A 26,654-nucleotide genomic window follows, 5' to 3' on the forward strand; every position below is an offset into this window, starting at 1 on the left:
TATTCAATGGTAAACAGAACTCTGTAAACTGTATCGTTTGTTACACTAATAAGCCAGGAAAACATAAAGGATGCATTTCTGAATATAATTATGAAGAATGGCTCTAACCAACAAATCTTAAATGCTGACCACACTGGGATTTGGTAATAATATTTTCAGTGAATGTCTTTATTTCCCAGGAGATAGCATAGTTACATGTCTCCACTTGAATGTGGGAAGTGGTCAAGAAAGTCTGAGCATTTCAAGTCCTGTAAACTTTCAAAATAACTTCACCAACTGCTGAATGATGTGCAATTACTTTGAGTCATTTTTTGGCAGCTACCTTCATCCTTTTTCCAGCAGCATACTTATCTGATATGCAGACTGTAATCAAGTTACACCATTTTAGGCGATACTGCTGTTGCTTGCATTTTAAAATTACCATTTTAAAATTAGATCATTGTGTTTTGCTTATTGAATTCAAGAATAATTTGAGATATAAAGCAAAAACCATGGCTACATATTTCTACAGTACTTCTTAAAAAAATTGCAATCACAGCCAAGCAGACTTCAGCTACATACACTGCCAAGTGGAGAATGTGGTACACTATGCGACACTGGAAGCCCTCTCCCACGGCTATTAGTGACCATTCATCTGGGAGCCTGGGAAAATGCCTTAAAGCTGCTGAGTTATCTGGAGCAGCTTGGCAGGTGTTCTTGTCCCAACTGAATCTGGCACCTGCATAACTCTACCACGGACACTAGTGATATTTTCTCAGAACTACGTATCAGACTTTGGGAGGTACATTGTTTTCCTGAAAACATCTTAGCTGAAATGACAGAAACAAAATTCAGCAGATTCTTTTTCAAAGTCATATAAGCTTAGCATGCAAGATTTAAAACTATTAGTTGTATACTAAGCATTAACTTAAATAACATCATGAATAAAAACAGGTTTCAGCCTCAGGGTACTGAAAATCTTACACAAGAATGAAGTAGTGCAAACACGACAGGTATCCAAGTTGCTTTCTTGAAGTGGTGGCTGAAAATTAAAACCACTTTTCTTAAAATGGAGTTCATGCAGTCAGATATTAAGTTATTCTAGAAATAAAGCAGATGTGCTTTGATAAAACCACCTCAAACATCTTGCACATCTGGAAAGATTATCATTCTAATCACTCCCCATACTTCATTTCTGTGGCTCTTTGCCATGGATAAAAAGTGTCCTGCGTATTGTTGGTTGGCATCCTCTAATTGATAACTAAAAATCTGAACATGGCATAGTGACAACTAGATGGCTGAAGCTGGCCTATGCTATCAGTCTTGCTCCTGGTTTTAATCTCCCTTGAGAATGAGAAGCATGTGTGGATTTGAAAGTCCTTTACGTTACAAAGCTGTCCATCTGTAAATAATAATGTTGCATTTCAATCATTTAAATGACCTCAGATTTTACCCCAAATTTCATTAACCTCTGTTAAAAAGGATTCCCATTCAAATACTAAACGTACACAAATTATATGTAAATCATGTTCTGCATAAAATTGTAAGTTGCAATGAACTCCTGACTGGGAATTCTTCTCATAAAGTTTGTTCAGAAACAGATGTGCTCTTTCTATTCCAATACTGAAATTTGTAGGACAGATTGAAACTCCTGATCAGCATTTGGTGATCTGGCAACTCTGGTGGTCCAGCATGTTTTCAATCTGTAGAACAAATCAATACTAATTGATTAATTCTAACTAAGAGCTAAAAGTAATTAAGGCAGTTGCTAATCTGAGGCTAATTAACCTTCCAGTACAATATTTGCCATCTCAGCCAAGAGTATTTCCAACTTTAAAGTAATTTCAGGTTACCAATAGTCCTCAGAGACTACGTGACCTTGGAACTGTCTGCATTAAAAACCATTCCCTGCTCAGAGGAAGTTGATCGGTGACAATACCCATGGTCCAGATTTTCAAGTTGCATTGAGGAAGCCACATTAAACAGACATTAACATATGCAGAAAATCTAATAAGGGAGTAACACCAGCTTTAAGACCTCTTAGGAATATAGATCTATCGGATGTCTGCTCCACTCACCTTTTATTCACTTGGATTCAGACCAACAAGTGTATACCACCAGTAAAGTAAGTAAAAACATTTTTTGGTTTTGCTATGCAGCTAGAAAAGGAGATATAGTTTCTAACAGCACCCCGACATGAAACATTCCTTTTCTCTTGTACTTCAAAATGTCTACACTTATCCAAAGCCACTGCTAGCAAGTCCAAATGCTCAAGCGTCCTATTTGTAGAACAAACTGCCTGTAACGGAGCAACAGACAGTCAACTTTCGACTTATCCAAGATCCACAGCTCAATTTTGGGTCGCCCTAGCCTTCCTAGTTAACCACATAATGTGGTTGTCTTATTCCCATTGCACCCAAAATTTGGCAACTGCAAATATCTTCACTCAGTATAGCTCATAGTACACAAGCCAATCTGTTAATGTATATATTTGGAATGCATAAGGAGCATTAATGAGCTTAGGTTGGAGGACTGAATGTGAAAGTGGAGAAAGGTAGATACATTTTCTTGTAAAAGATAGTGAGAATTCACAGGGAATATTTAAAGAGAAAGTAGGTAAATTTTTGAAAGATCTGGGAATTGAGGTTATAGGAAAATGGTAAAGGAGTTGAGGCTTGGTGCAGTTCAGCCATTATATGAACTGACTGAATGAAAAGGTAGACTTAAGAAGGTAAGTGGCCTCCTCCTGCTTTTTTAGTTTTTAATGCTCAAGCGAATAAAGACTCAAATCCTTACTGGCTGCAGAACAGAGATCAATTCCCCACCTAACACAGCAGTCTCACTGCAATACTTTTAGTTAGGAGGGAATGGTTGAACTCCAGTCATTCCCTTTTAGATGACCACAGTCAGCACAATGCTGCAATTGTCTTTGTTAATCAGGATGGAAGTTTAAAATACGATCAGTATTAACTACAGGTCAAAAAGTCTGCCAACACACAACATCCAGGGATGAAAAATGTATTGAATATCATGACATACGTGAATCTGAAGTACACATTACTTACAAAAGAATTGAATCTGGTGATTTCAAAATGTGCAACCTATGACTGGGAAAATTATTATTCAAGCAATTGGAAAATTGATGACTGGATAGTGGCTTTTCCCTCAGACTAAAAAAAAGCCAATGTTACGGTCACTTGTGGAAAGATTAAATTAATCCTTTTTAAAAAATATATAATAATATTTAATTTTGTGGCTAAACAATACAGCATTAATTTAGTTACAGAATAAACACTACTCATTACATAGTGAAGTGTAAAATGATATGGCACATCTTTTTTGTTTTAATTATACCCAAAAATCATTGTCAAGTTTCTTCTTTCTGATCAACACATATGCAAATGTTTCTACTTCTGAAAACTACAAGATACAACAATTAAAAAACAGTACACAAGATGAAACAAAGTCAATGTACAATTGAAAATGAAATTTAATAATAAGTCCACAAGAAAAGAGTTGTCCAGAGCATTTTGAAATCTTAGGGAAAAAATGTGTTGAGTGTAGCTACTGTATGTATCAGCATCATACACCTCAGATTAAAACTTCTGCAGGTTTTTCCCCAAACCTTGATCACATCTTTACATTACTCGATGTTTTCTACCTCAATTCCATCAGCTCTACTTCAAACAAAATTCCTTGTAACTTCAAATCTTGTAAGCAATCATTTTTTCCACTGTTTAATTATAGGCTTAGTCTGCATGATTTCTTATGATATACAGGTAATTTGCTTTGAAAAATATCTTAATTAAATTCCCCAATGACATGCAACCTACAGCTACCTAAATGATTCTGAAAGAAATTTTCTGTGATGGGTTAAATATCAACAACAGAAGGAAATTAACACAAGGGGCCTAAAGCCAACTTACCCCCAAATACTTCAATGCCCAATCTATATCTGTTCCACCAACTGACATCTTCAAACTGCTGTTGATTCTCACATATCGGAAACTAATTATGAGATGCACTGCCAATAGTTCTCTTAAGAGTATACAAATTTTTTTCTCCTGCGCACTTGTTTCATGATTTGTTCTAGAACCTGTTTTCAGACCACTTGACCACTTTTGCAAAAATGCTTACTTGTATTGAGGTTGCGAAGTTACCTTTGTCAGATTATGCCACCGTTCTGAAAATCGGGGGTAAAACTTACAACTTTATTCCTTTTAATGTTTGCAAGGAAATGTGAAAGAAAAATAGGGAGAGGGAAAAATAAAGGAAAAAAACATCAGTAAAGACAGAAACGAAAAAGAATGATCATGTATTACTTTTGAAATGCAATCACCTTTGCCACTTGGATAACAGTGACAACTAATTAAATTGTGAGAAGGTTCTAAATACAGTAAATGACCAACTAATTGATTCTCTACTTTCCAAGGCAGTTTGCTGGCCAGAACACTAAGGCTACATCCACACTAGACCAGATGATTTTGAAAACGCCGGTTTCACGTAAAAACGATAGGCGTCCACACTATGTGTTTTTGAAAATATCTCTACCCACACTGAAACGGAGATTTCGGTATATCTTCTCCTACTGGGCATGTGCAGGACACATCTACTAAAAACAAGCCTCCACAAGCCTCAGTATTTGTTTTTTTTTACTTTTAAATCCTCCTGCGTGAGAGCCAACAAACGTTTAAGTTTTTAAAGTTTTTCTAGTCTGTAACTGAACAAACATGCACCATCTTTCACTGCGAGATTCAACACCAAACGTCATTTGTTTTCAGTGGATGTGTCCTGCGCATGTAGCCTAAGAACAGGTTGCCTTTTTTCAATATGGAAGCCTGGTTGACATTTTATCATAAAAAGTGTACCTTTAGCAATTTGTGTTCTATTCTTATTGCGTTCATGTGTTAACCTAGATTTCTGGTCTGATACTTTAATGCACAATCTTTTAAATAAGTGGAGAAAAAAACACTACAAGAAAATTTTATACACCAAATTATACATTTCCTAGATTTTGTAATAGGCATCTGTTAGTCTCGAGAGACCATGGATTGGTGCCTTGGAAAGTTTCCAGGGCACAGACCTGGGCAGGGTTGTATGGGAGACCAGCAGTTGCCCATGCTGCAAGTCTCCCCTCTCCACGCCACCGATCTTCTCCAAGGGAAGGGCAAGGGCCGATACAGCATGGCGCCGGTGTCGTCGCAAAGCAATGTATGGTTAAGTCTCTTGCTCAAGGACACAACACATTGCCTCAGCTGATGCTCGAACTAGCAACCTTCATATCACTAGACCAACTCCTTAACCACTTGGCCACACGCCAATAGATTTTGTAATATTATCTCAATTATTATCAGATTATTTAATCTCAAGTACATTCTTTCCTCAACCTGAACTTTATTAGGCATAGCCATATATACTGAGCATTAAATTTAGGGATGCAATAAGAAGTTACAAATAGAGATACCGTTTCTATTAATTACAACTATAGTGCCAAGATACCACCTAAGTGGAAGTCTTTTTAAAAGAAATCAAATATCCCCAAGTTTAAGGTAGTCTGATGGAAGAAAAACATCCCATGCCTTATGTTTTAACACAATAATACTGATTTGTTAATTTTATGAAGAAAGGAAAAAGAAACACAAGTTTCTGAACATTCAATTCACTTCAGTTTATGTTCTACACCATCCATCTACAGTTATTTTGATAGAGAGGATAAGGAGAAGCTTTCAATAAGTTATACCATCATAACCCATATTCCATTTTATTAACTGGGTCACCAAAATTTGGGCCTGTAGAAGTTTCTTCTGGCTCAAAGATTAAATTTGGAACACTAATAATACAAATAAAATGTACTATAATTTCAATATCAGAAACTGGTATATATTGGAGGGAATTGGAAGTTCTAGGTTCTGAACTGAAAAGATCTGCTTTTTCTGTTGTCCATGTACAGAAACATGGGAAGAATGTAGTAAGGATATTACGGATACAAGTCTGAATCACGTGACTTTAGACAGAACTTAGGCTTGTGCTATTCAAAGATCACCTAGCTAGTTCTTTATTTTTACTTACAAAGTAAGTACCAGGAAAAACAGCTCAAATATCATCAGCAGCTGAATCTGTGCTGCCTGAAAGCCCTGTAGTGCTGTTAGATCTGATTTAAAAAGTGGTCACATCTATCGCAGACCATGAGAAAAGGCTTAAAATATGAGGTAGTTCTACAGGGATGCCCCATCAATATCAATTATTTAATCAAAATGTGCTTGTCCATTAGAATAATTGCAGTAACATGTTACTATCTCCCTGTATACCTTAAAAGCACCACACACCACATCAAACATTTACTTTGGTCTTTGCTCTCTCACTGGCTTTCAAACAGACGCCAGAAACCACTGTAGCTCTCTTACATTAATATAACCAGTACAAAAAACTAATCAGTTACTCTTATGGAACTGGCAAATATTTAACAAAATAAAAATCAATAGAGTAGAATAGAATCCATCTATAAAATATACTCAAACAATTTTAGGTAAAATTGTTTCACAAATCTCTTCTCACTAAGAAATTAATAACTCTCATTTACTTTTTGATGGGCAGTTCCACACACCATAAAATGCCACAAATGAATCACAATTGTCCATGACAAGAAAAAATATAAATTCCCATAGTCACTTACAGCAAAATCAAGGTTTTAATTTATCTAATTGATAAATAGTATGGAAAAAAGTCACCACACACTTTTGGACAGGTTGTGTTACTTGATTGTACCATTGTACTAGTAAATTATGGGAATCTGGGTGTCAAGTAAATAAAACAAGAAAAAAAAATCACAACTTGTACATCATGGATATGTAGCATCTGTAAGATAACAGAAAATCTAATTTCATGAAACTTAACAATAATTGAATATCATATGACACTATTTTCTCACAGGTTTGCACATTGTTAGCATTAGCATGTCATCGAAAACTTTGACAAACTTCTGTAGATGTGCAGTGCAAAGTATCCAGACTGATTGCATCATGACTTGGTATGGAAACACCAATGCCCAAGAATGGTAAAGTCTACAGAAAGTAGTGGATAGAGCCCAGTCCATCAAAGGAAAGGCTCTCTCCATCTGTAACTAGACCTTCAGGCAAACAAACCTAGGCACAGAGTAAACTCAAGACTCAAATGTAGAAAGTAATGCCGAGGATTCAATCGAAGAACAGAGGAGTAACAAATTACTCAGAGCGTACTTACTCAAAAGAGCTACAATACACAGAATGTTAGTGCACCTGGAACACAAATTCTGGACTCAGTGATGAACGCCAGTTGTGATGAACTTAAATAGTGCATAGCAAGGGAACTCCGTGTGTATCAAAAATCAAAACTCAGTAAACTAATAGCAGGATACACGTAGAACCCGCATTCAAAAAACAAGCATCATGAAAAACACAAGGAAAACGTAATGACTACACTAGGCATGTAACAATTCTAGTTAAGACAAATCAATGATGTTCAGGTCTGACACATTCCAGCACCCAACACTGGTCTAAAGAGTACATGACACCACTATTGAGCACAACTACATGGAACGCTGCCACCGGAAAGCAGCATCCATCATCAAAGACCCTTCACCATCCAAGCCAAGCTCTCTCGTTGATCTCACACACCAGGTTCAGGAACAGTTATTACCCTTAAAACATCAGGCTCCTGAATCAGTGTAGATAACTTCATTACCTAAACACTGAACTAATTCCACAGCCTATGGACTCACTTTCAAGGACTCTATAACTCGTCTTCTCAGTATTATTTATTATTATTATTGTTGTATTTTTATTTTTTCTCAACTCAAGTTGATAAAACCTGGGGTACAGCCATAGTCAAGTAGACCCATTTCTCAATTGCTAGGAACATTTGGACTATTCTAGTGATGTTTAATATTGCAGCTTTCTGGAGATGTACATAAATATTGCTGTGTAGATCTAATTGTTTAAATGCTATTGTGTAGTGACTTTGGGATGCTATCAGTTGTAGACAATGTATACCTTGAACAAATTCCCTCTTTCAATTCAACAATTTCTGGTGATTTTCACTTCTTAATTTCTTTACGTTATGTGTGTTCGGAATGACTATATCGATTAAGTTGTTCTTCCTTGTTTATCCTGTAATATAATCCTGTTATTATAGATTGCCCTATCTGTAATAATGGATCAGTCGCTATATAATTTGTAAGACTCTGATTCTAACTCTTATTATTTTTTTGGTATTGTCTTCTTTTGCATGTTGGTTGTTTGCCAGTCTTTGTGTGTAGTTTTTCAATGTTCCATTGTAAGAGTTTGGTCTGCTGTGAATCCTGCAAGAAAATGAATCTCAGAGTAGTATATGGTAATACATACGTACTTTGAGAATAAATTTACTTTGAACTTCCTTCTTTGAAGACGTTGCACCTTTTGCATCATTAAAACACCAACAGATAAACATCAAATAATTTAAGAACAGGTGCAGACAATTTTCATAGTTACCAAGGACAGGAAAGCAACGGTACACCAATGGACTAACTAGTGTTAACAATCTCAGGAAAAGGAAATCACAATACATGTATAGCATGGGCTGCCAAAGACTTCTCTCAGGATGGAAAACTTGATGATTTCCACCTCTGCAATGCTGTATTGTGGAAGGAATCAGTCATATCTGAACAGATAGAATAGTTGGAGAGTGGACCACACATGCCAATTTATGATAGGCAGTAAATGTGTGTGTGTGTGTGTGTGTGTGTGTGTGTGTGTGTGTGTGTGTGTGTGTGTGTGTGTGTGTGTGTGTGTGTGTGTGTGTGTGTGTGTGTGTGTGTGTGTGTGTGTGTGTGTGTGTGTGTGTGTGTGTTTGTGCGGATGTATGTATGCGGATTGAATACGTCACAAAATTTCATTTAGCAAAGAGACAAATATTTCAACGAATTTGTTTTCTAATTTTTTAATCCTCAAAGGAAACAATTTTTTAAAATATAAAACACCAACCATATTCAAGTACTGGCCAAAATAAAGGTGTTTGAACTGCTTTGCAAATTTTTCTTTATTTTATGTAGAGATACAACTCGGAACAGGCCGCTCTGACCTAATGAGCCTCACCACGCAGCAACCCATCTATTTAACACTAGCTTAATCACAGGATGATTTACAATGACGAATTAACCTGCTAACTGGTACATCTTTGGAATGTAGGAGGAAACCCATGCACTCACAGGAAGGATGTGCAAACTTCTTAATGAGTATGCCAGAATTTAACTCTGACCTCCAACGCCCTGAGCTGTAATAACGCTTCCCTAACTGCTATGCCACTATTACGCAAACTGAATTTAAATTACATAACAGGAGTGTTTATAGACTAAATACATTTAAGCTGCATAAGATATGAAAGCAATTATTTTAAAGGAAGCATGGTAAAAGAAATTTGAAGTAAAGACCCACGTAGGAAGTGAGGGAGGGATAGAGCCAGAGGTTTAGGGAGGGAGAAGGGAGCCAGAGAGGTTTATAGACAAATGCCAAAGCTTAGTGTTAAAGCAGCTGAAGGCACTGCTGCTATCCGTACAGTAATGCAATTCCAGAATATGAAAGAATTGGTGGAATGTGGAGAGTATTTGGACTGCCATGCCTGCCTTTTTGTCAGCTACGTGAAACAGTCTACATTCCAAGCCTACACTGGTAATCAGCCACTTTTCCTATGCTACATCAATGACTGCAATGGTGCTACTTCCTGCATCCATGCTGAACTCGTCGACTTCATCCACTTTGCCTTCAACTTCCACCCCACCCTGCCTCAAATTTACCTGGTCCATTTCTGACACCACCCTCCCCTTTCTCAATCTCCCTGTCTCTATCTCTGGAGACAGCTTATTTACTGATGTCAATTACAGACCCATGGGCTTCACAGCTACCTCCCACCTTGTTACTTGTAAAAGCACCATCCCCTTTTCTCAATTCCTCCGTCTCCATCACACCTGTTCTCAGGATGAGGCTTTTCATTCCAGAACAAAGATGTCCTCCTTCTTCAAAGATAAAGGCTTCCCTTCCTCCTCCATCAATGCTACCCTCACGCATGTCTGCACTCATCCCATTCACCCGTCAGCACACCAGGGATAGGATTCCTCTTGTACTCACCTACCACCACACTAGCCTCTGCATCCAGCACATAATTCTCTGTAACCTCTACCTTCTCCAACGGGATCCCACCAACAAGCACATCTTTCCCTCCACCCCACTTTCTGCTTTCCACAGGTATTGCTCCCTACAAAACTCCCTTCTCACTTCATCCCTCCTCATTGATCTCCATCCTCATACTTATCGTTGCAAGTGGAACAAGTGCCACACCTGCCCCTACGCCTCCTCCTTCACTACCATTCAGGGCCCCAAACAGTCCTTCCAGCTGAGGTGACACTTCAAGTGAGTCTGCTGAGATGATCTACTGTATTCAGTGCTCCTGGTGTGGCCTCCTGTGAGACCTAACGTAGATTGGGAGAACGTTTCATGGAGCACCTACTCTCCAGCTGCCAAAAAAGTGGGATCTCCTGGTAGCCACCTATTTCAATTCTACGTCCTATTCCCACATCAGTCCTTAGACTCCTCTACAGCCTCGATGAGGCCACAGTCAAGTTGGAGGAGTAACACTTTATATTCTGTCTGGGTAGCCTTGAACCTGATGGCATGAATATTGATTTCTCCAACTTCCACTAATTCCCCCCCTTCTCCTTCACCATTCCCCATTCCTGTTTCCCTTTCTGACCTTATCTCCTTGCCTGCCCATCACTTCCCCAGTGCTCCTCCCTCTTCCCTTTCTTCCATCCTCTTCTACCCTGTCCTATCAAAATCCCCCTTCTCCAGTCCTTTATCTCTTTACTTCACTTCTCCCCCCTTCCAGCTTCACTTTGTACTTTTTCCTCCCCTCCCCCCTCCCATCTTTTCACTCTAACTTCTCATCTTTTTTTCCAGTCATGATGAAGGGCTTGCACCAAAGTATCAAATGTTTGCTCTTCTCCATTGTTACTGCCTGGCCTGCTGAGTTCCTCCAACATTTTGTGTGTGTTGTTGCCAATCCAGTTGTTATTCAAAACAGCAACTTACCACCACCACCTCAGAAACCATTAGGTTTGGGTTACAAAATCTGGCCTTGCCTGTGTAGCCCCTGAAATCGACTAAACAAATTCAATTCTTGGGCACTATTTATTTGTACATCTGGATAACATTCCCAAGAACTATCAAACTTAAGACATACATTCAGTCACTTAATAAAGTGGCCACTGAGTGTATGTTTATGATCTGCTACTCCAGCTCATCCACCTCAAGGATTGACATATGTTCAAAGCTGCTTTTCTGCACGCCACAGTTACACAGTTAGTTAAGTTACTGCCGCCTGCCCGTTAGATTAGCATATGTGTGGCATCATACAAATAAGAGTACACATTGCACTAGTATAGTAATTCATCACATATTAGTCAATTTAGAATAAATTATCTTTAAAAGATTATATCAATTGTCATGACCAAGACTACTTACTTCTAGGGTTTGTTTCCCATGAAGTTCAAGGCATAAAAAAGAAAGACTTCCATTTAAGGCACACATTGCGATATTACAATACATACCAAAGTGCTTCAAAGTCACTTAAGTTCTTGACATGGTCACTATTGTAACAGGATACTGCCAAGTTGTAAAGAAATGGCAACATGTTAACTAATTACCTGTTTTAATGATATTGAATAAGGGAAATATATTAGTTGAGATTCCTTTTATTTTGAAATAATGGTACTGGGCCTTTTATGCCCTCCTGAGAGAATGATGGAACCTAGGTTTAATATCTCATCCAACACTATAGCAGTCTTTCAAATTTGTAATGAAATAACAGTCAAGAATTTTGAGATCAACTCTCCTGAGTATGATTTGAACCAAAATCCCTCCAACACAGAGACTGGAGTATTGTAAACTGAGCAATGGTCAACAATCAGAATCACAGAGCATATTGAGGGAACAATGTACCAAGCATTAATTAGATAGATTGTCCCACTATTTCCAACTGACATCTCTTAGAGATTGAAAGCTAATACTGAATTCAAGATGAAAAAGAAATACTGACTGCAAAACTCAGACATTCAGATTCCACAGGAGAAATTGCTGCCAAAAAGTTTTTTCAAAGCAATAAATTTCACTACAAAATCAGCACATCCAAACTGGGAATTGCTGATTAAACTGCCTTTACAGATAAGACTGTCTTCATCACCTAGGATGTTATCTGAGAGGACAAGTCCCATGCCCTTTTAATGAGCTATTAGAATTTTGTTCAAATGAAAGTGCATACTTTAAAAAGCTGGCTATCTTTGGGTGTAGTCACATAAAATAAATCTATGGAGCTACAACAGACAGAAACACAAAGTAACCACTCTTGGTTCCAAGAAGAATTTTGTACTATACCTAGACTGCAGAAAGAAGTATGACAGAGGAAAATGAATTGACCATTTAAGCCCTTTTAACCTCCTACATCATTAAATTGTTTTAGCAAATCACCATTTTCCCATATTACATTTAGGAAAAAATGATACAGTTCTGACAAATCTTTTTCTCCTATTTTACTTCTGAATTTCATTAACTCTGCCTTCTCTTCTGTAAGTTCTGTCTCCTGTCCTGTCAAACAGCATTGTAAGTCAAAAAAACTGGATTATATATCCTCCCAGCCCACCCTTTAGGCCATTCATCAAGTGCTGATGCTTGTTGGATCCTTTAAAGGAATCTTACAGTGGCATGCCCCAGAACAAAATATGGATCAGCCTATCAAACATCTCACATTTAACCTGCTTCTTCCTAAAAGAAGATCTCTCTTTCAATTTGGTGGACTCAGATTTGTGCTTTCGATTTACGATTTGGCAATAGTTTAATTTCAACAGAAATTTTACTTTCATTAATGAACACGTTAATACAGATTCTATTTTACCTTTGATGTAAACCGGACTATTGGGTGTGAGTTCTTTCTTTGGTTTAGTTTGTGTATTTCCACGTTTTCTTGCTTCAAGATATTGCTTGATCCTTAAATCAATATTTTCCTTTAAAAGTGCACTTATCTCCTGTAAATAAGAGAAAATAATTAGGTACAATTATACCTTAAAATTAGCATCCAAAAATTATACCCAATACAAGCCCTGAAAAAAACATTGAAATTTGTAGTTAACATAAGAACATAAGAAATAGGAGCAGGAGTAGGCCATCCGGCCCATTGAGCCTGCCCTGCCATTCATTAAGATCATGGCTGATCTGTCCATAAACTCAGCTCCATCTACCTGCCCTTCCCTATTACCCTTAATTCCACTACCACGTAAAAATCTATCTATCTGTATCTTAAACATATTTAGTGAAGAAGCCTCAACTGCTTCTCTGGGCAGTGGTGAATTTCACAGATTCACCACTCTCTGGGAAAAACAATTTCTCCTCATCTCCAAGCAACACACACAAAATGCTGGTGGAACGCAGCAGGCCAGGCAGCATCGATAGGAAGAAGTACAGTCGACGTTTCAGGCCGAGACCCTTCATTATGACATCTCCATCCTAAATCTTCTCAACTGAATCTTGAGGCAATGTCCCCTAGCTCTAGTCTCATCTACCAATGGAAACAACTTTCCTACTTCTATCTTATCTATCTCTTTCAAAATTATGTATGTTTCTATAAGATCCCCTCTCATTCATCTGAATTCCAGAGAGTTTAGTCCCAGGTAACTTAATATCTCCTCACAGGTTAACCCCTTCATGTCTGGAATCAATCTAGTGAACCTCCTCTGCATTGCCTCCAAAGCCAGTAAATCCTTTAAGTATGGAGACCAGAACTGCACATAGTTCTCCAGGTGCGACTTCACCAGTACCTTGTATAGTTGCAGCATGACCTCCCTGCTCTTAAATTCAATCCCTCTAGCAATGAAGGCCAACATTCCATTTGCCTTCTTAATAACCTGTCGTACCTGCAAGCCAACTTTTTTGCGATTCATGCACAAAATTTTTACTCCAGATGTCAAATGTTCAGTTCATAAAACTCACAGCTGAATAGCAAAATAATAGGTTTGATTTTCTTGCATCATAATATTAGAAAGGACAGTACAACAGAAATCGTGATATATTTATTGATCACCGTGCTGAATCATTATCAAATACACAATGCTCCTGGCCTGTCAATGATTAAAAGTGCTAAACATTTCAATACACATGATTAATATTGTACTTCACTTGTTTCATTTTGATCTTCCCAAATCGTACACAATCTGCTTCAGAATGTGCTTCAGAATGTCCAGATGAATGATACTGTTGCCTTAAACTTGCTACTGGGCTTCATTCATTGCCTTTCATAGCAATGGGTTTAGGACTGGGAACCCCAGAGTCTAAAACAATCAGTTACAGTCTCCACATATCAGGTTTGTTTTTGCAGTTCAAGCAGTTTCTTAAATATCTTCATAACTAAAATAAATAATACATTTGAAGTCATTAGGGAATAAAACATGGAACAGGAAAATACCAAGTCAGAAAATGCACCTACACTTTTATAAAAATTTTGCAAAAGGTTGGGTACATTATTGTACATATGTCAAAGTACTGCTTAAGTGGGCAGCATCCGAATATTATCATTGTCTTTATATGACATGAAATCAGTTGTTTAGAGGTGGCAGTACAGTATAAAGATGTAAAATTAATGTAAATTATGATCAGAAACCTCAAAGATGAGCATCAGCAGAATGTAACATTGAGTAATACAATTCTTCAAGGAACACCTGTACAGAGTATTGCCTAAAAACATAAAAGCATGTTGTTCTGAAATGTACTGTCATTAAGCACTCTCAGAACAAGCTTGTTTTAAGAATATCATTTGCCACTCATGTCTGATTACAGGGCTGAAATCCCTGAGTAGGCTTACCTCCTGCTCTTATTCTGGCTCTGGTCTTGACCTAACATTCCCAAGACCCCTTTCTAAAACTCAGCTGAGACCCCAACCACCATCCAACCCTCCCTACTCTAGACAAGGTTCTGATCCTGGTTAGGAAACTACCTTTTTTTATTTCCTTGCTATATCTTATTTATCGAGTTATGTTCTTGCTACTAAATCCTAGCAGAGACTCAAAAACTTCCTTGGGTATCTTAATTATGCATCCTCCCACTCAATTCCCAATAACCACATTCTTTCATTATCTACAAATCAAACTAGATGTTCTGAAGTCATTAAAGTTGTTGCATAACTTCAAGTTCATTGTTTCAACAAAACACACAAAATGTTGGATATCAGCAGTTCAGGCATCATCTATGGAGGGCAATAAACTATCAATGTTTTGGGCAGAGACCCTCATCAGGATTGGAATGCAAGGGCGTGGAAGCCAGAATAAGAAGGTTGGGGTGGGGGGGAGAAGAAGGGAAGGAGTACAAGCAGGCAGGTGATACGTGAAGGTGGGAGAGATGGGGAGCAGAGGTAAAATGAGAAACTGTGAGGGGACAGGTGGAAAAAGTAAAGGCTAAAGAAGAGTATTGTCAACAGTTTTGGGACCCATATCTCAGAAAGGGTATGTCGTCATTGGAGAGAGTCCAGCGGAGGTTCACGAGGATGATTCTGGGAAGGAAGGAAACAAGGAACATTTTGCAGCTTTGGGCCCGTACCCACTGGAATTTAGAAGAATGTGTGGGGATTTTATTGAAACTTACCGAATGTTGAAAGGACTAGATAGATTGGATGTGGAGAGGATGTTTCCTCAGGTGGGGGTTTCCAGAACAAGAGGGCACAGCCTCAAAATTCAGGGGCAAACTTGAGGTAAAGAGGAATTTTTTTTTCAGCCAGAGAGTAGTGAATCTGTGGAATGTTCTGCCACAGACTGCGGTTGAGGCCAAGTCTGTGGGTATATTTAAGGTAGAATTTGATCGCTTCCTGATCACTCTGGGCATAAAAGAATATGGTGAGAAGACAGGTGTATGGGGTTGAATGGGATCTGGGATCAGCCATGATGGAATAGCAGAGCAGACTCAATGGGCTGAATGGCCTAATTCTGCTCCTATGTCTTATGGACTAAGAGCAAATATAATCGAAGACGACAGTGGATCTTGGAAGAAAGGGAAGGAAGGGAGGAACCATAGAGAGATGATCGGCAGATGAGGAGAAGAAAAGGGGTGAGGGGAAACCAGAAAAGGAATGGAAAAAGAGAGAAGGAGGGAGGAAAAATTAAGGGACGCTAGAGAAATCAATGTTCATGTCACCAGGTTGGCTACAGATAGAATACGAGGTGTTGTTCCTTCAACCTGAGTTTGACCTCATTGTGGCAATACTGTCAGGCAGTCATGAACAGACATGTCAGAATAGGAGTGAGAAGTCGAATAGAAATGGGTAGCCGTGGGAGATGAAGGTGCTCAACAAAGTAGTATCCCAATCCCTGTCAGGTTTCACACCGGATACAGTAGATGATCCCAAAAGACTTGCATGTGAAATGTTGCTTCACCTTGAAGGGCTTTCTGAGGCCCTGAATGGGGGAGTTCTTTGTTTTATTTTTTCATTAACTTTTACACATAATTCGGAACAAGAAGGCAGCGGGTGAGCATCTAAGGATTTCCAGCGGGAAGACATTTTGAGTTTTCAGGGGAAGAGAGAGGCCAGACTGAGCAGGTGCGTGACATCAGCCAGTTGAGCATGAATAGTTTGAAAAGAAGGCAGCCATATCCAGTGGGCAGCGGAGTGATAGGGCTTTGGCTCCATGGGCTTCGGCGATAACAGGACAAGGTTAGGCAGTTGTTGATTGCAAAAGGAGGTAGTATGTGTGTGAGGCCAGTTTTCTGTGGTCGGTGTCAGATGTGGGAGGTCCTGGAGTCTCCCGGCGACCTGGACGGCCACATCTGCATCGAGATGCAACTCCTAAGTGACCGTGTTAGGGAACTGGAGCTGCAGCTCGAGGAGCTTCGTCTAGTCAGGGAGAGTGAGGAGGTGATAGAGAGGAGTTACAGATAGGTGGTCACTCCGGGGCCACAGGGGACAGAGAAATGGGTCACAGTCAGGAGAGGGATGGGGAAGAGTCAGGTACTAGAGAGTACCCCTGTGGCTATACACCTTGACAATAAGTACTCCTGTTTGAATACTGTTGGGGGGGACAGCCTACCTGGGGGAAGCGACAGTGGCCGTGCCTCTGGCACAGAGTCAAGCCCTGTGGCTCAGAGGGGTAGGGAAAGGAAGAGGAAGGCAGTAGTGATAGGGGACTCTATAGTCAGGGGTTCAGACAGGCAATTCTGTGGACGCAGGAAAGAAACTCGGATGGTAGTTTGCCTCCCAGGTGCCAGGGTCCGGGATGTTTCTGATATTGTCCAAGATATCCTGCGGTGGGAGGGAGAACAACCAGAGGTCGTGGTACATATTGGTACCAATGACATAGGTAGAAAAAGGAAGAGGTCCTGAAAGAAGACTAAGGGGAGTTAGGAAGGAAGTTGAAAAGCAGGACCTCAAAGATAGTAATCTCGGGATTTCTGCCTGTGCCACGCGACAGTGAGAATAATAATAGAATGAGGTGGAGGATAAACGCGTGGCTGAGGGATTGGAGCGGGGGCACGGATTCAGATTTCTGGATCATTGGGACCTCTTTTGGGGCGGGTGTGACCTGTACAAAAAGGATGGGTTGCACTTGGGTCCCAGGGGACCAATATCCTGGCCGGCAGGTTTGATAGAACTGATGGGGAGGGTTTAAACTAGTTTGGCAGGGAGGTGGGAATCAGAATGTGAGTGCAGAGATTGAGGTAGAAGGACAAGAGCATGATGCTAAGAGTTCTGAGTTGATGAGGAAGGACAGACAGGGGACAGTACATGATTGTAGCCAGTTAAGGGGCTTGAAATGTGTCTATTTCAATACTAGGAGTATTAGGAACCAGCAGAATGAACTTAGAGCATGAATTTGTACGTGGAATTACGATGTTGTGGCCGTTACTGAAACTTGATTGGAGGAAGGGCAGGATTGGATGATGCAGGTCCCGGGATTCAGGTGTTTTAAAAGGAATAGGATGGGAGGTAGAAAAGGAGGGGGGAAGTGGCATTGCTGGTCAGGGATAGTATCACGGCTATAGAAGGGGAGGATGCTGCAGAAGGAGTGTCCACAGAGCCAGTCTGGGTGGAAGTTAGAAATAAGAAGGGATCGATCACTGTGCTGAGAGTAGTCTATAGGCTCCCAGATAGCCCTTGGGACACCGATGAGCAGCTAACCAGGCAGATTTTAGAATGGTGCAGGAAATACAGGGTAGTAGTTATGGGTGATTTCAACTTCCCTCATATTGACTGGCACCTCCTGAGTGCAAGGGGGATAGATGGGTCTGAATTTGTCAGGTGTGTTCAAGAAGGATTCCTGACACAGTATGTGGACCGACCAATGTGAGGAGAGGCTATACTGGATCTAGTTCTGGGTAATGAACCTGGTCAGGTGACAGACCTCTTGGTGGGGGAGCATTTTGATGAGAGTGACCGCAACTTCCTTAGCTTCAGCATAGCTATGGAAAGGGATAAAATCAGACGAAATGGTAAAGTGCTTAACTGGGGAAGGACTAACTTTGAAAGGATGAGGCAGGAACTAGCGAGAGTAAATTGGAAACAGATGTTCAAAGGGGAAAGCACAGAAGTAATGTGGGAGAAGTTTAGGGACCTCTTGAGCTAGGTTCAGGATAGGTTTGTCCCACAGAGGCAAGGAAAAAATGGTACGAAAAGGGAAGCGTGGCTGACAAAACACGTGAGGCAACTCGTCAAGAGGAAAAAGGAAGCATATGTTAGATATAAGAAGCAGGAAGTAGGAGGGGCTCGTGAGAAATATAGGGTAGCCAGGAAGGAGCTAAAGGAAAGGACTTAGGAGAGCTCAAAGGGGGCATAAGAAGACCTTGGCATGAAGGATTAATGTGAACCCTAAGGCTTCTATGCGTATGTGAAGAATAGGAGGATGATGAGAATGGAGGTGGGACCGCTAAAGGATAAAGAGGGCAACATGTGCCTGGAAGCGGAGGAGGTTGGGGAAGTCCTAAATGAATACTTTTCTTCAATATTCACAAGTGAAAAGGATCTTGATCAGGATGAGGTCGAAGTAGAGCGGGCCTGTGTGCTGGACAATGTGGAGATTAAGGAAGAAGTAGTGCTGAATCTTCTTAAAAACATTAAGATTGTTAAACCCCCAGGGCCGGATATAATACACCCCAGGTTGTTGTGGGAATTGAGAGGAGACACCGCAGGAGCATTAGCTATGATCTTTGAATCCTCTTTGGCTGCAGGGGAAGTGCTGGAGGACTGGAGAATGGCAAATGTGTTCCCTTGTTTAAAAAAGGTAATAGGGAGAAACCTGGGAACTATAGACCGGTGAGTCTTACTTCGGTGGTATGCAAACTACTGGAAAGGATTCTTAAGGATAGGGTCTACGAGCATTTGGAGAAGTACAGTCTACTCATGGATAGTCAACATGGCTTTGTGAAGGGAAGATCGTGCCTTATGAGCCTGATTGAGTTTTTTGAGGAGATAACAAAATAAATTGATGAGGGTAGGGCAGTGGATGTGGTCTACAAGGACTTTAGAAAAGCAATTGATAAGGTCCTTCATGAGAGACTCATCCAGAAAGTCATGAGGCATGGGAGAAGTGGAACCATGGCTGTTTGGATAAAAAACTGGCTTAAAGAAAAAAAGCAGAGGGTAGTTGTGGAAGGAAAGTATTCTGCCTGGAGGTCAGTGACTAGTGGAGTACCGCAGGGATCTGTCCTGGGACCCCTGCTATTTGTGATTTTTATAAATGACCTGGAAGTAGAGGTGGAAGGATGGGTGAGTAAATTTGCGGATGACACGAAGATTAGAGGAGTTGTGGATGGAGCTGTAGGTTGCCGAAGGTTACAAGAGGATATAGACAGGCTTCAGAATTGGGCAGAAAAATGGCAGATGGAATTCAATCCTGACAAGTGTGAGTTGATGCATTTTGGAAGGACAAACCGGAAGACTGAGTACAGGATTAATGGTCAGTTACTTAAGAGTGTGGATGAACAAAGGGACCTTGGGGTTCAAATCCATACATCCTTCAAGGTTGCTGCACAGGTTGATAGGGTAGTTAAGAAGGCCTATGGGATACTAGGCTTCATTAACAGGGGGATTGAGTTCAAGAGTAGAGAGGTCATGTTGCAACTCTACAAGTCTCTGGTGAGACTGCACTTAAGAGTATATTCAATTCTGGTCACCTCATTATAGGAAGGATGTGGAAGCTATGGAGAGGGTGCAGAGGAGATTTACCAGGATGTTGCCTGGATTGGAGAACAAGTCATATGAAGCAAGATTAGCAGAGCTGGGATTTTTCTCTTAGGAGCGTGGAAGAATGAGAGGGGACTTGATAGAGGTCTACAAGATTATGAGAGGCATAGATAGGTTGGATAGTCAGTACCTGTTTCCCAGGGCATCAATAGCAAACACCTGAGGGCATATGTACAAATTTAAGGGAGGGAACTTTCGGGGAGACATCAGGGGTGTTTTTTTGTTTGTTTTTTTACACAGAGGGTTGTGAGTGCCTGGAATGACTTGCCAGGGATGGTGGTGGAGGTTAAAACATTAGGGCTATTTAAGAGCCTCTTGAATGGAGGGTTATGGGGTAGTGTGGATTTAGTACTTTTTTTTTAGGATTATATGGGCCGGCACAACATGGAGGGCTGAAGGGCCTGTACTGTGCTGTAGTGTTCTATGGTTCTATAACTTTAAAAAAATCAATTATAGCATATAATATTACCTGCAAAAGTCCAGTCAATCAACTGCTATAATTTCAATTTTTTTCTATAAAAGTGGATGCTTTTTTCTAAACTCTACCTTGTATTTGCAAACTAATTTGTCCTATTGTCATAATTTGCTTCTTTGCCTTCAAAATTTGATCACACTTTCTTCTTCTACAACAGGGCCTCAGCAGTGCCTGAATTTTAGTGTGTTCATTTTCAATGACTTTTTACAACACACGTTCCCAGTATCATTCTTATTTGCACATTTTGTCTTCTTTTGCATATTGCTGTTTGTCAATCTTTATGTACAGCTTCTATTAAAACTTTACAGTATTTCTTTTTTCCCTGTAAATGCTTGCAAGAAAATGAATCCCAAGGTAGTATATGGTAACATACACATTATTTGATAATAAATTCACTTTGAACTTGAAAACATACTGAACCACGCATACAAAATGCTGGTAGAACACAGCAGGCCAGGCAGCATCTGTAGGGAGAAACGCTGTCGACGTTTCGGGCCGAGACCCTTTGTCAGGACTAACCGAAAGGAAAGATAGTAAGAGATTTGAAAGTAGTGGGGGGCCTGATCTCCATCTCCCTCTGGTGCTTCCCCCTCCCCTTTCTTTCTCCTGAGGCCTCCCGTCCCATGACCCTTTCCCTTCTCCAGCTCTGTATCACTTTTGCCAATCACCTTTCCAGCTCTTAGCTTCATCCCACCCTCTCCGGTCTTCTCCAATCATTTCGCATTTCCCCCTCCCCCCACTACTTTCAAATCTCTTACTATCTTTCCTTTCGGTTAGTCCTGACGAAGGGTCTCAGCCTGAAACGTCGACTGCGCTTCTCCCTATAGATGCTGCCTGGCTTGCTGTGTTCTACCAGCATTTTGTGTGTGTTGTTGTTTGAATTTCCAGCATCTACAGATTTCCTCGTGTTTGAACCATGCATTTTGTGATGCTATACAATGCTTATTGTTAAGCACCGAGGAACCGCTGAAGGAAGTTAATTGCCCAAATCTCTTTCGCTCTGTGTAACCATGATCATTTTATTATATTGACTACTATACAGGCAATGTTCCTTTTAACTTTGTTGCTATTTATGCTAAACTACAAACATGCCATCAAACACTTTCTCTTTCTTTCCCCTACTGGCATTGAAATGCCTTGGAATGTCAAACCCCAATCAACTCCCCAGCCTCCACCACTTCCAATACATTCTTTCCCAGGCACACAACTTCCCTCTGTCATTTACAATCTACAGATGTTCAAACATTTATTTAATAAAACCCAATTATGCTTTCTAGATTACGTCTTATCTTGTTTTCTAGTCTTTGGCAACATCTTGCAATGTGGAACATGGTTCCTTCTATAGATTTCTCAGTCCAGCAACAATCTTGGGACAAGGGAGGGGCTATCTGTGATTCTGGAATGGACATAACTTTGAAATAGCACCAAGAGAAAAAAATGATATGAAAATAAAATTTAAGAACAGTTTATCCATACACTTCAGAAGTACCTGCTAGTTTCAGGCAATGTTGCTGGAATTACATTGCCATAATTTACTTTCTACTGTGTTAACACTTTCTTGAGTGGGGAATTGGACAATTATCAACCAACAAATGACACTGGAATAGGTTTTAATATAACTTGAAAATAAACTTCTTGCAATTTAGTTTTGGCATATAAGTTTTTGTATTTAAATTACAACAGACTTTTTTCTAGGATTGTTAAAGTTCTAATGGGAAAGCAAAGGAAGTTAATTTGAAATTAAAAGTCAAATAACTTCAATTTATAAAGTTCATATTTATCATGACTATACAATTCACATACAATATAAAAAAAGTACAATTTCCGTCAAAACATTAGTGAAGTGAGAAGTGAGTAAACAGTCTTCCAGTTAGTTAAGTTTGTCTAATTTACATTAGGATTAACTAAATATTACAGAGCCTCACCCTTAAGCACGCACTGGACACTTTATTAACTGGAAAGGATAAACCACAATTACTCATGTTTAACAGGCATTTGTTGGATTTGTAAAGCTTTACTCTTTTGTTTCTGGTTTATTCTGCAAAGAAGTCCAAATGCTGACTCTTGGCTCTATCGAGGAGATGGTCGCATGGCTCATGTCGACATAGTCAACAAAGAGAGTGATGGCAACACAAGAAATACTGTTTATCTTTCCATTTGCTTCTCTTTTACTTTTCTGCCCCAAACTATCAGTACTTGTGGGTACCAGTTTAATTTACCCTGAGGTGCATAGATAGTACTGGTGCACAATGCAGAAAACACAACACTCTCACAAAAGACAAGAGAGTGCTAACTCATTCAAACTCACGAGACAAAACTATATGGGCAATACTCTACATAAGATCTTCAAAAAATTGTAGGTGAATGTACACATTCAGAGATTAATCTCTGCGGTTGTACAACAAACAGGTTCACTTTTCAGGTCTAGAGTTTCCCTTTGTGGCAATGTCATGAAATCCTTCTGATTACTAGTCAAACACAGAGCTTCTCAAAACCAATAGCACAGTCCCTCCTAATCTGAGGCTCGAATCACATCTTGACACTGTTCTTTTCGGCTCTGGGATCAATAAAGAATTGACAGACCTTGTGAGCAATTTTGGGCCCCATATTTAAAAGAAAGATGTGCTGACGTTGGAGAGGGTCCAGAGGAGGTTCACAAAGATGATTCCAGAAATGAAGGGGTTAACGAATGAGAAGCGTTTGAAGGCTCTGGTCTTGTACTTGCTATAGTTTAGAGGAATGAGGAGGGGAATCTCTTTGAAACCTATTGAACATTGAAAGGCCTAAACTCTAGGGTGGATGTGGAGAGAATGCTTTCTACAGTAGGAAGCAGTCTGGGACCAGAGGCGCACAGTTAGAGGGCCGTCCATTTAGAAATGAGATGAGGAGGAATTGCTTTAGCTGGGATGGGGGATGAGTGGGGTGCGGTGGGTGAATCTGTGGAATTAATTTGCCCGGACAACTGTGAAGGCCAAGTTATTGAATATACTTAAAGCAGAGTTTGATAGATTCTTGATTAGTCAGAGCATCAAAGGTTACAGCAGGAGAATGGGGTTGAGGGGGATAACAATGAGCCATGATTTAAAGGCAGAGTAGACTCAAGGGGCCAAATGGCCTAATTCTACTCCTGGATGTAATAGTCTTGTGTACTGGCTTTGAGGCCACAGCAGCATTGATACTTGCAGCACTGTCTCAGGCCTTTCAAGAGCACATGGCTTTTATCAGACCAGCTTTCATGCTGGGGCCACAGATGCAGAACCTAGTGAAACGGCAGTGGCTGTGATTCACATTCTTGATTCTACCATCACTCAAAATAGCCACACAACCAAGGAGTCTATCTTTCCGCAAGATGCCATGTGTCAATGGGATAGTCATGGGAAACATAAGACCTCAGAGGCTTTCGTAACAAAGCTGTTTAAATCAAAATGATTACTGCTTGCAAATTACATTAAACTCTAAAGACTGGCTAGTTTGAATTAATATCTGCTATATTCACATAATTCCATAACATCTTAATTCCCAACACCCTCAATTGTCAGTTTAAAATAGACAGGTTACTGAACTGCTCTGGTACTGACCAGACCACTTATGTATATTTATGAAATTTGGGGTTTACTCAGTTACCCAGATCACCATCATTCCCTCAGTACGAATCAAAAAGCTTCACATCCCTCTGCAATTAGATATTTGCATGGCTAGGCATAGCTCAAAAGCTAACAATAAACTTGCTAATGACACTTCTGTTGTTGGCAGAATCTCAGTTGACAATCAAATCAAGCTCAATTATCATTCAAACCATACAAGATACAACGAAACAGCGTGCCTCTAGGGCCAAGGTGCAAAATATTCAAAATAACAAGTTTAGGAGAATGATGGTGCCCAACAGCGACATCTTTGGAAACAGCTCTATTTCTATCTCTAATATCTCTATTTTTCCCTTTCAGATTTCCTTGAAGACCCTGACCTGGAGTTACACACTGACTTCGTTTCTGTGGGAACGGGATCTACTCTCAGAGTCTCACGACTGACCGATATTCAATATGCCAAGGACGCAGCCAGAAGACTAGCATGCCTTCAGTGTTCCATGATTTCGTGGCTCTGGAGGCAGATGGACTTGTGGTCGGTGCCACCGCAGGAAACTGGTGTTTCATGGGAGAACACAGAAGACTGGAAGCAACGGGCTAGCTTTTGAGGGCTGTGTTTCCAGATAGCCGAGTTCTTTGGGCACAGAATTTGGAAAAAGCAACGCAACAGAATTTTAACACAATAAATCAGCGAGTTGCTTGTTATATCTCACCTCCCGCTGTGAAACAGGGACACCTCTTTTTGGGGTGGAGGGGAGAGGAGGGGGGGGGGGAGAGAGGGGGGAGAGAGGGGGGAGAGAGGGGGGAGAGAGGGGGGAGAGAGGTGGGAGAGGGGGGGAGAGGGGGGGAGAGGGGGGAGAGGGGGGGAGAGGGGGGAGAGGGGGGAGAGGGGGGAGAGGGGGGAGAGGGGGGAGAGGGGGGAGAGGGGGGAGAGGGGGGAGAGGGGGGAGAGGGGGGAGAGGGGGGGGAGAGGGGGGAGAGAGGGGGGAGAGGGGGGGAGAGGGGGAGAGAGGAGGAGAGAGGGGAGAGAGGGGGGAGAGAGGGGGGAGAGAGAGGGGGGAGAGAGAGGGGGGAGAGAGAGGGGGAGAGAGAGGGGGGAGAGAGGGGGGAGAGAGAGGGGGGAGAGAGAGGGGGGAGAGAGAGGGGGGAGAGAGAGGGGGGAGAGAGAGGGGGGAGAGAGAGGGGGGAGAGAGAGGGGGGAGAGAGAGGGGGGAGAGAGAGGGGGGAGAGAGAGGGGGGAGAGAGAGGGGGGAGAGAGAGGGGGGAGAGAGAGGGGGAAGAGAGAGACTGGGACACTCCAGGCTTTCCCACATCTGACCGAGCACAGAAAACTGGCCTTACACACATACTACTTCCTTTCTGCAATTAACACAGTTAAACCTACCTAGGCTCGTCCCATTACCGCTTAAGCCTTATCACTCTGCCACCTCTCACTTCAAATGCTGCCCTTATTTAATCTCCCAAATTCATTACAGTAAAATGTTTCTAGATTAAATTTCATTTGGCAGACAATGTTGCACTCTGCAGTTTTCTTCCTCTCAGTTAATTATGCTGCCAATTTCTGAATCAAATGCAAACTATTTTATTATGATCCTAACATTTTGGACTAAGTCATAAACTTATATAAAAAAAACCAAAGGTGTGAGATATGTAGGTTAAATCCAAAGGAAAAGTGGCTGGAGTCACTTAGCATTTAAGTGCAAGTGGGTTTGTTAGGTACATCAAAATACAAACTTGCAAAAATAGTGAAAAGAAAACTGCCAATATTTACAAAAAGATATATACCAGAAAAAATTATTGCTCCATACCTGTTCAGTGTGAACTCCTGGAAGCCCTGATCTCTCTCTCATACTGAGTGAGGGTGAAGAATCCCATTTTATTAGGCACCAGGACATACCATCTTTAAATACCCCCAAAGTTCCCTTAAGACTAAATGTTAATTAGAATATGATGTAACTCCACAATGTAGTTAAAATCATATTGCAAAATAAACAGACTGATCTACCTTATATAATATATACAAACAACATTTACATATCCCCATCACTAAAGAAAAGGAATATTCCATCCGCTATGTAAGATGGGAAAGGCACTTTAAAGCCAACCCGAGTATCAGCTCAGTTTAGGACCCATTATGAGAATATACCAAGGGAAGACATTGAAGTATGTACACTCAACGCAACAGCAGCAGAATAACGAGTGTGAGTGAGTGTAGTGTGTTTACTGAATGCATAAGTCCGTCACAAGTCCTTGTCCAGAATACCCTAAAGGTTAATTTGCAGGTTGATTCGGTGCTGAAGAAGGCAAATGGAATGTTAGCATTCATTTCAAGAGGACTAGAA

General features: G+C 40.6%; 1 protein-coding gene across 1 annotated transcript in view; it reads right to left on the minus strand.

Moving 5' to 3' along the window:
• The window catches only part of slx4ip (SLX4 interacting protein), a 126,123-nt gene that overhangs the window by 50,130 nt on the left and 49,339 nt on the right, over window positions 1-26,654 (minus strand). The window contains exon 4 of the mRNA XM_059986219.1: window positions 12,934-13,063. Within this exon, the coding sequence (XP_059842202.1) occupies window positions 12,934-13,063 (130 nt within the window). The remainder of the gene's footprint in view (window positions 1-12,933; window positions 13,064-26,654) is intronic.

The sequence above is a fragment of the Hypanus sabinus genome, chromosome 12, assembly GCF_030144855.1.
Source record: "Hypanus sabinus isolate sHypSab1 chromosome 12, sHypSab1.hap1, whole genome shotgun sequence".
NCBI classification, from domain to species: Eukaryota; Metazoa; Chordata; class Chondrichthyes; order Myliobatiformes; family Dasyatidae; genus Hypanus; species Hypanus sabinus.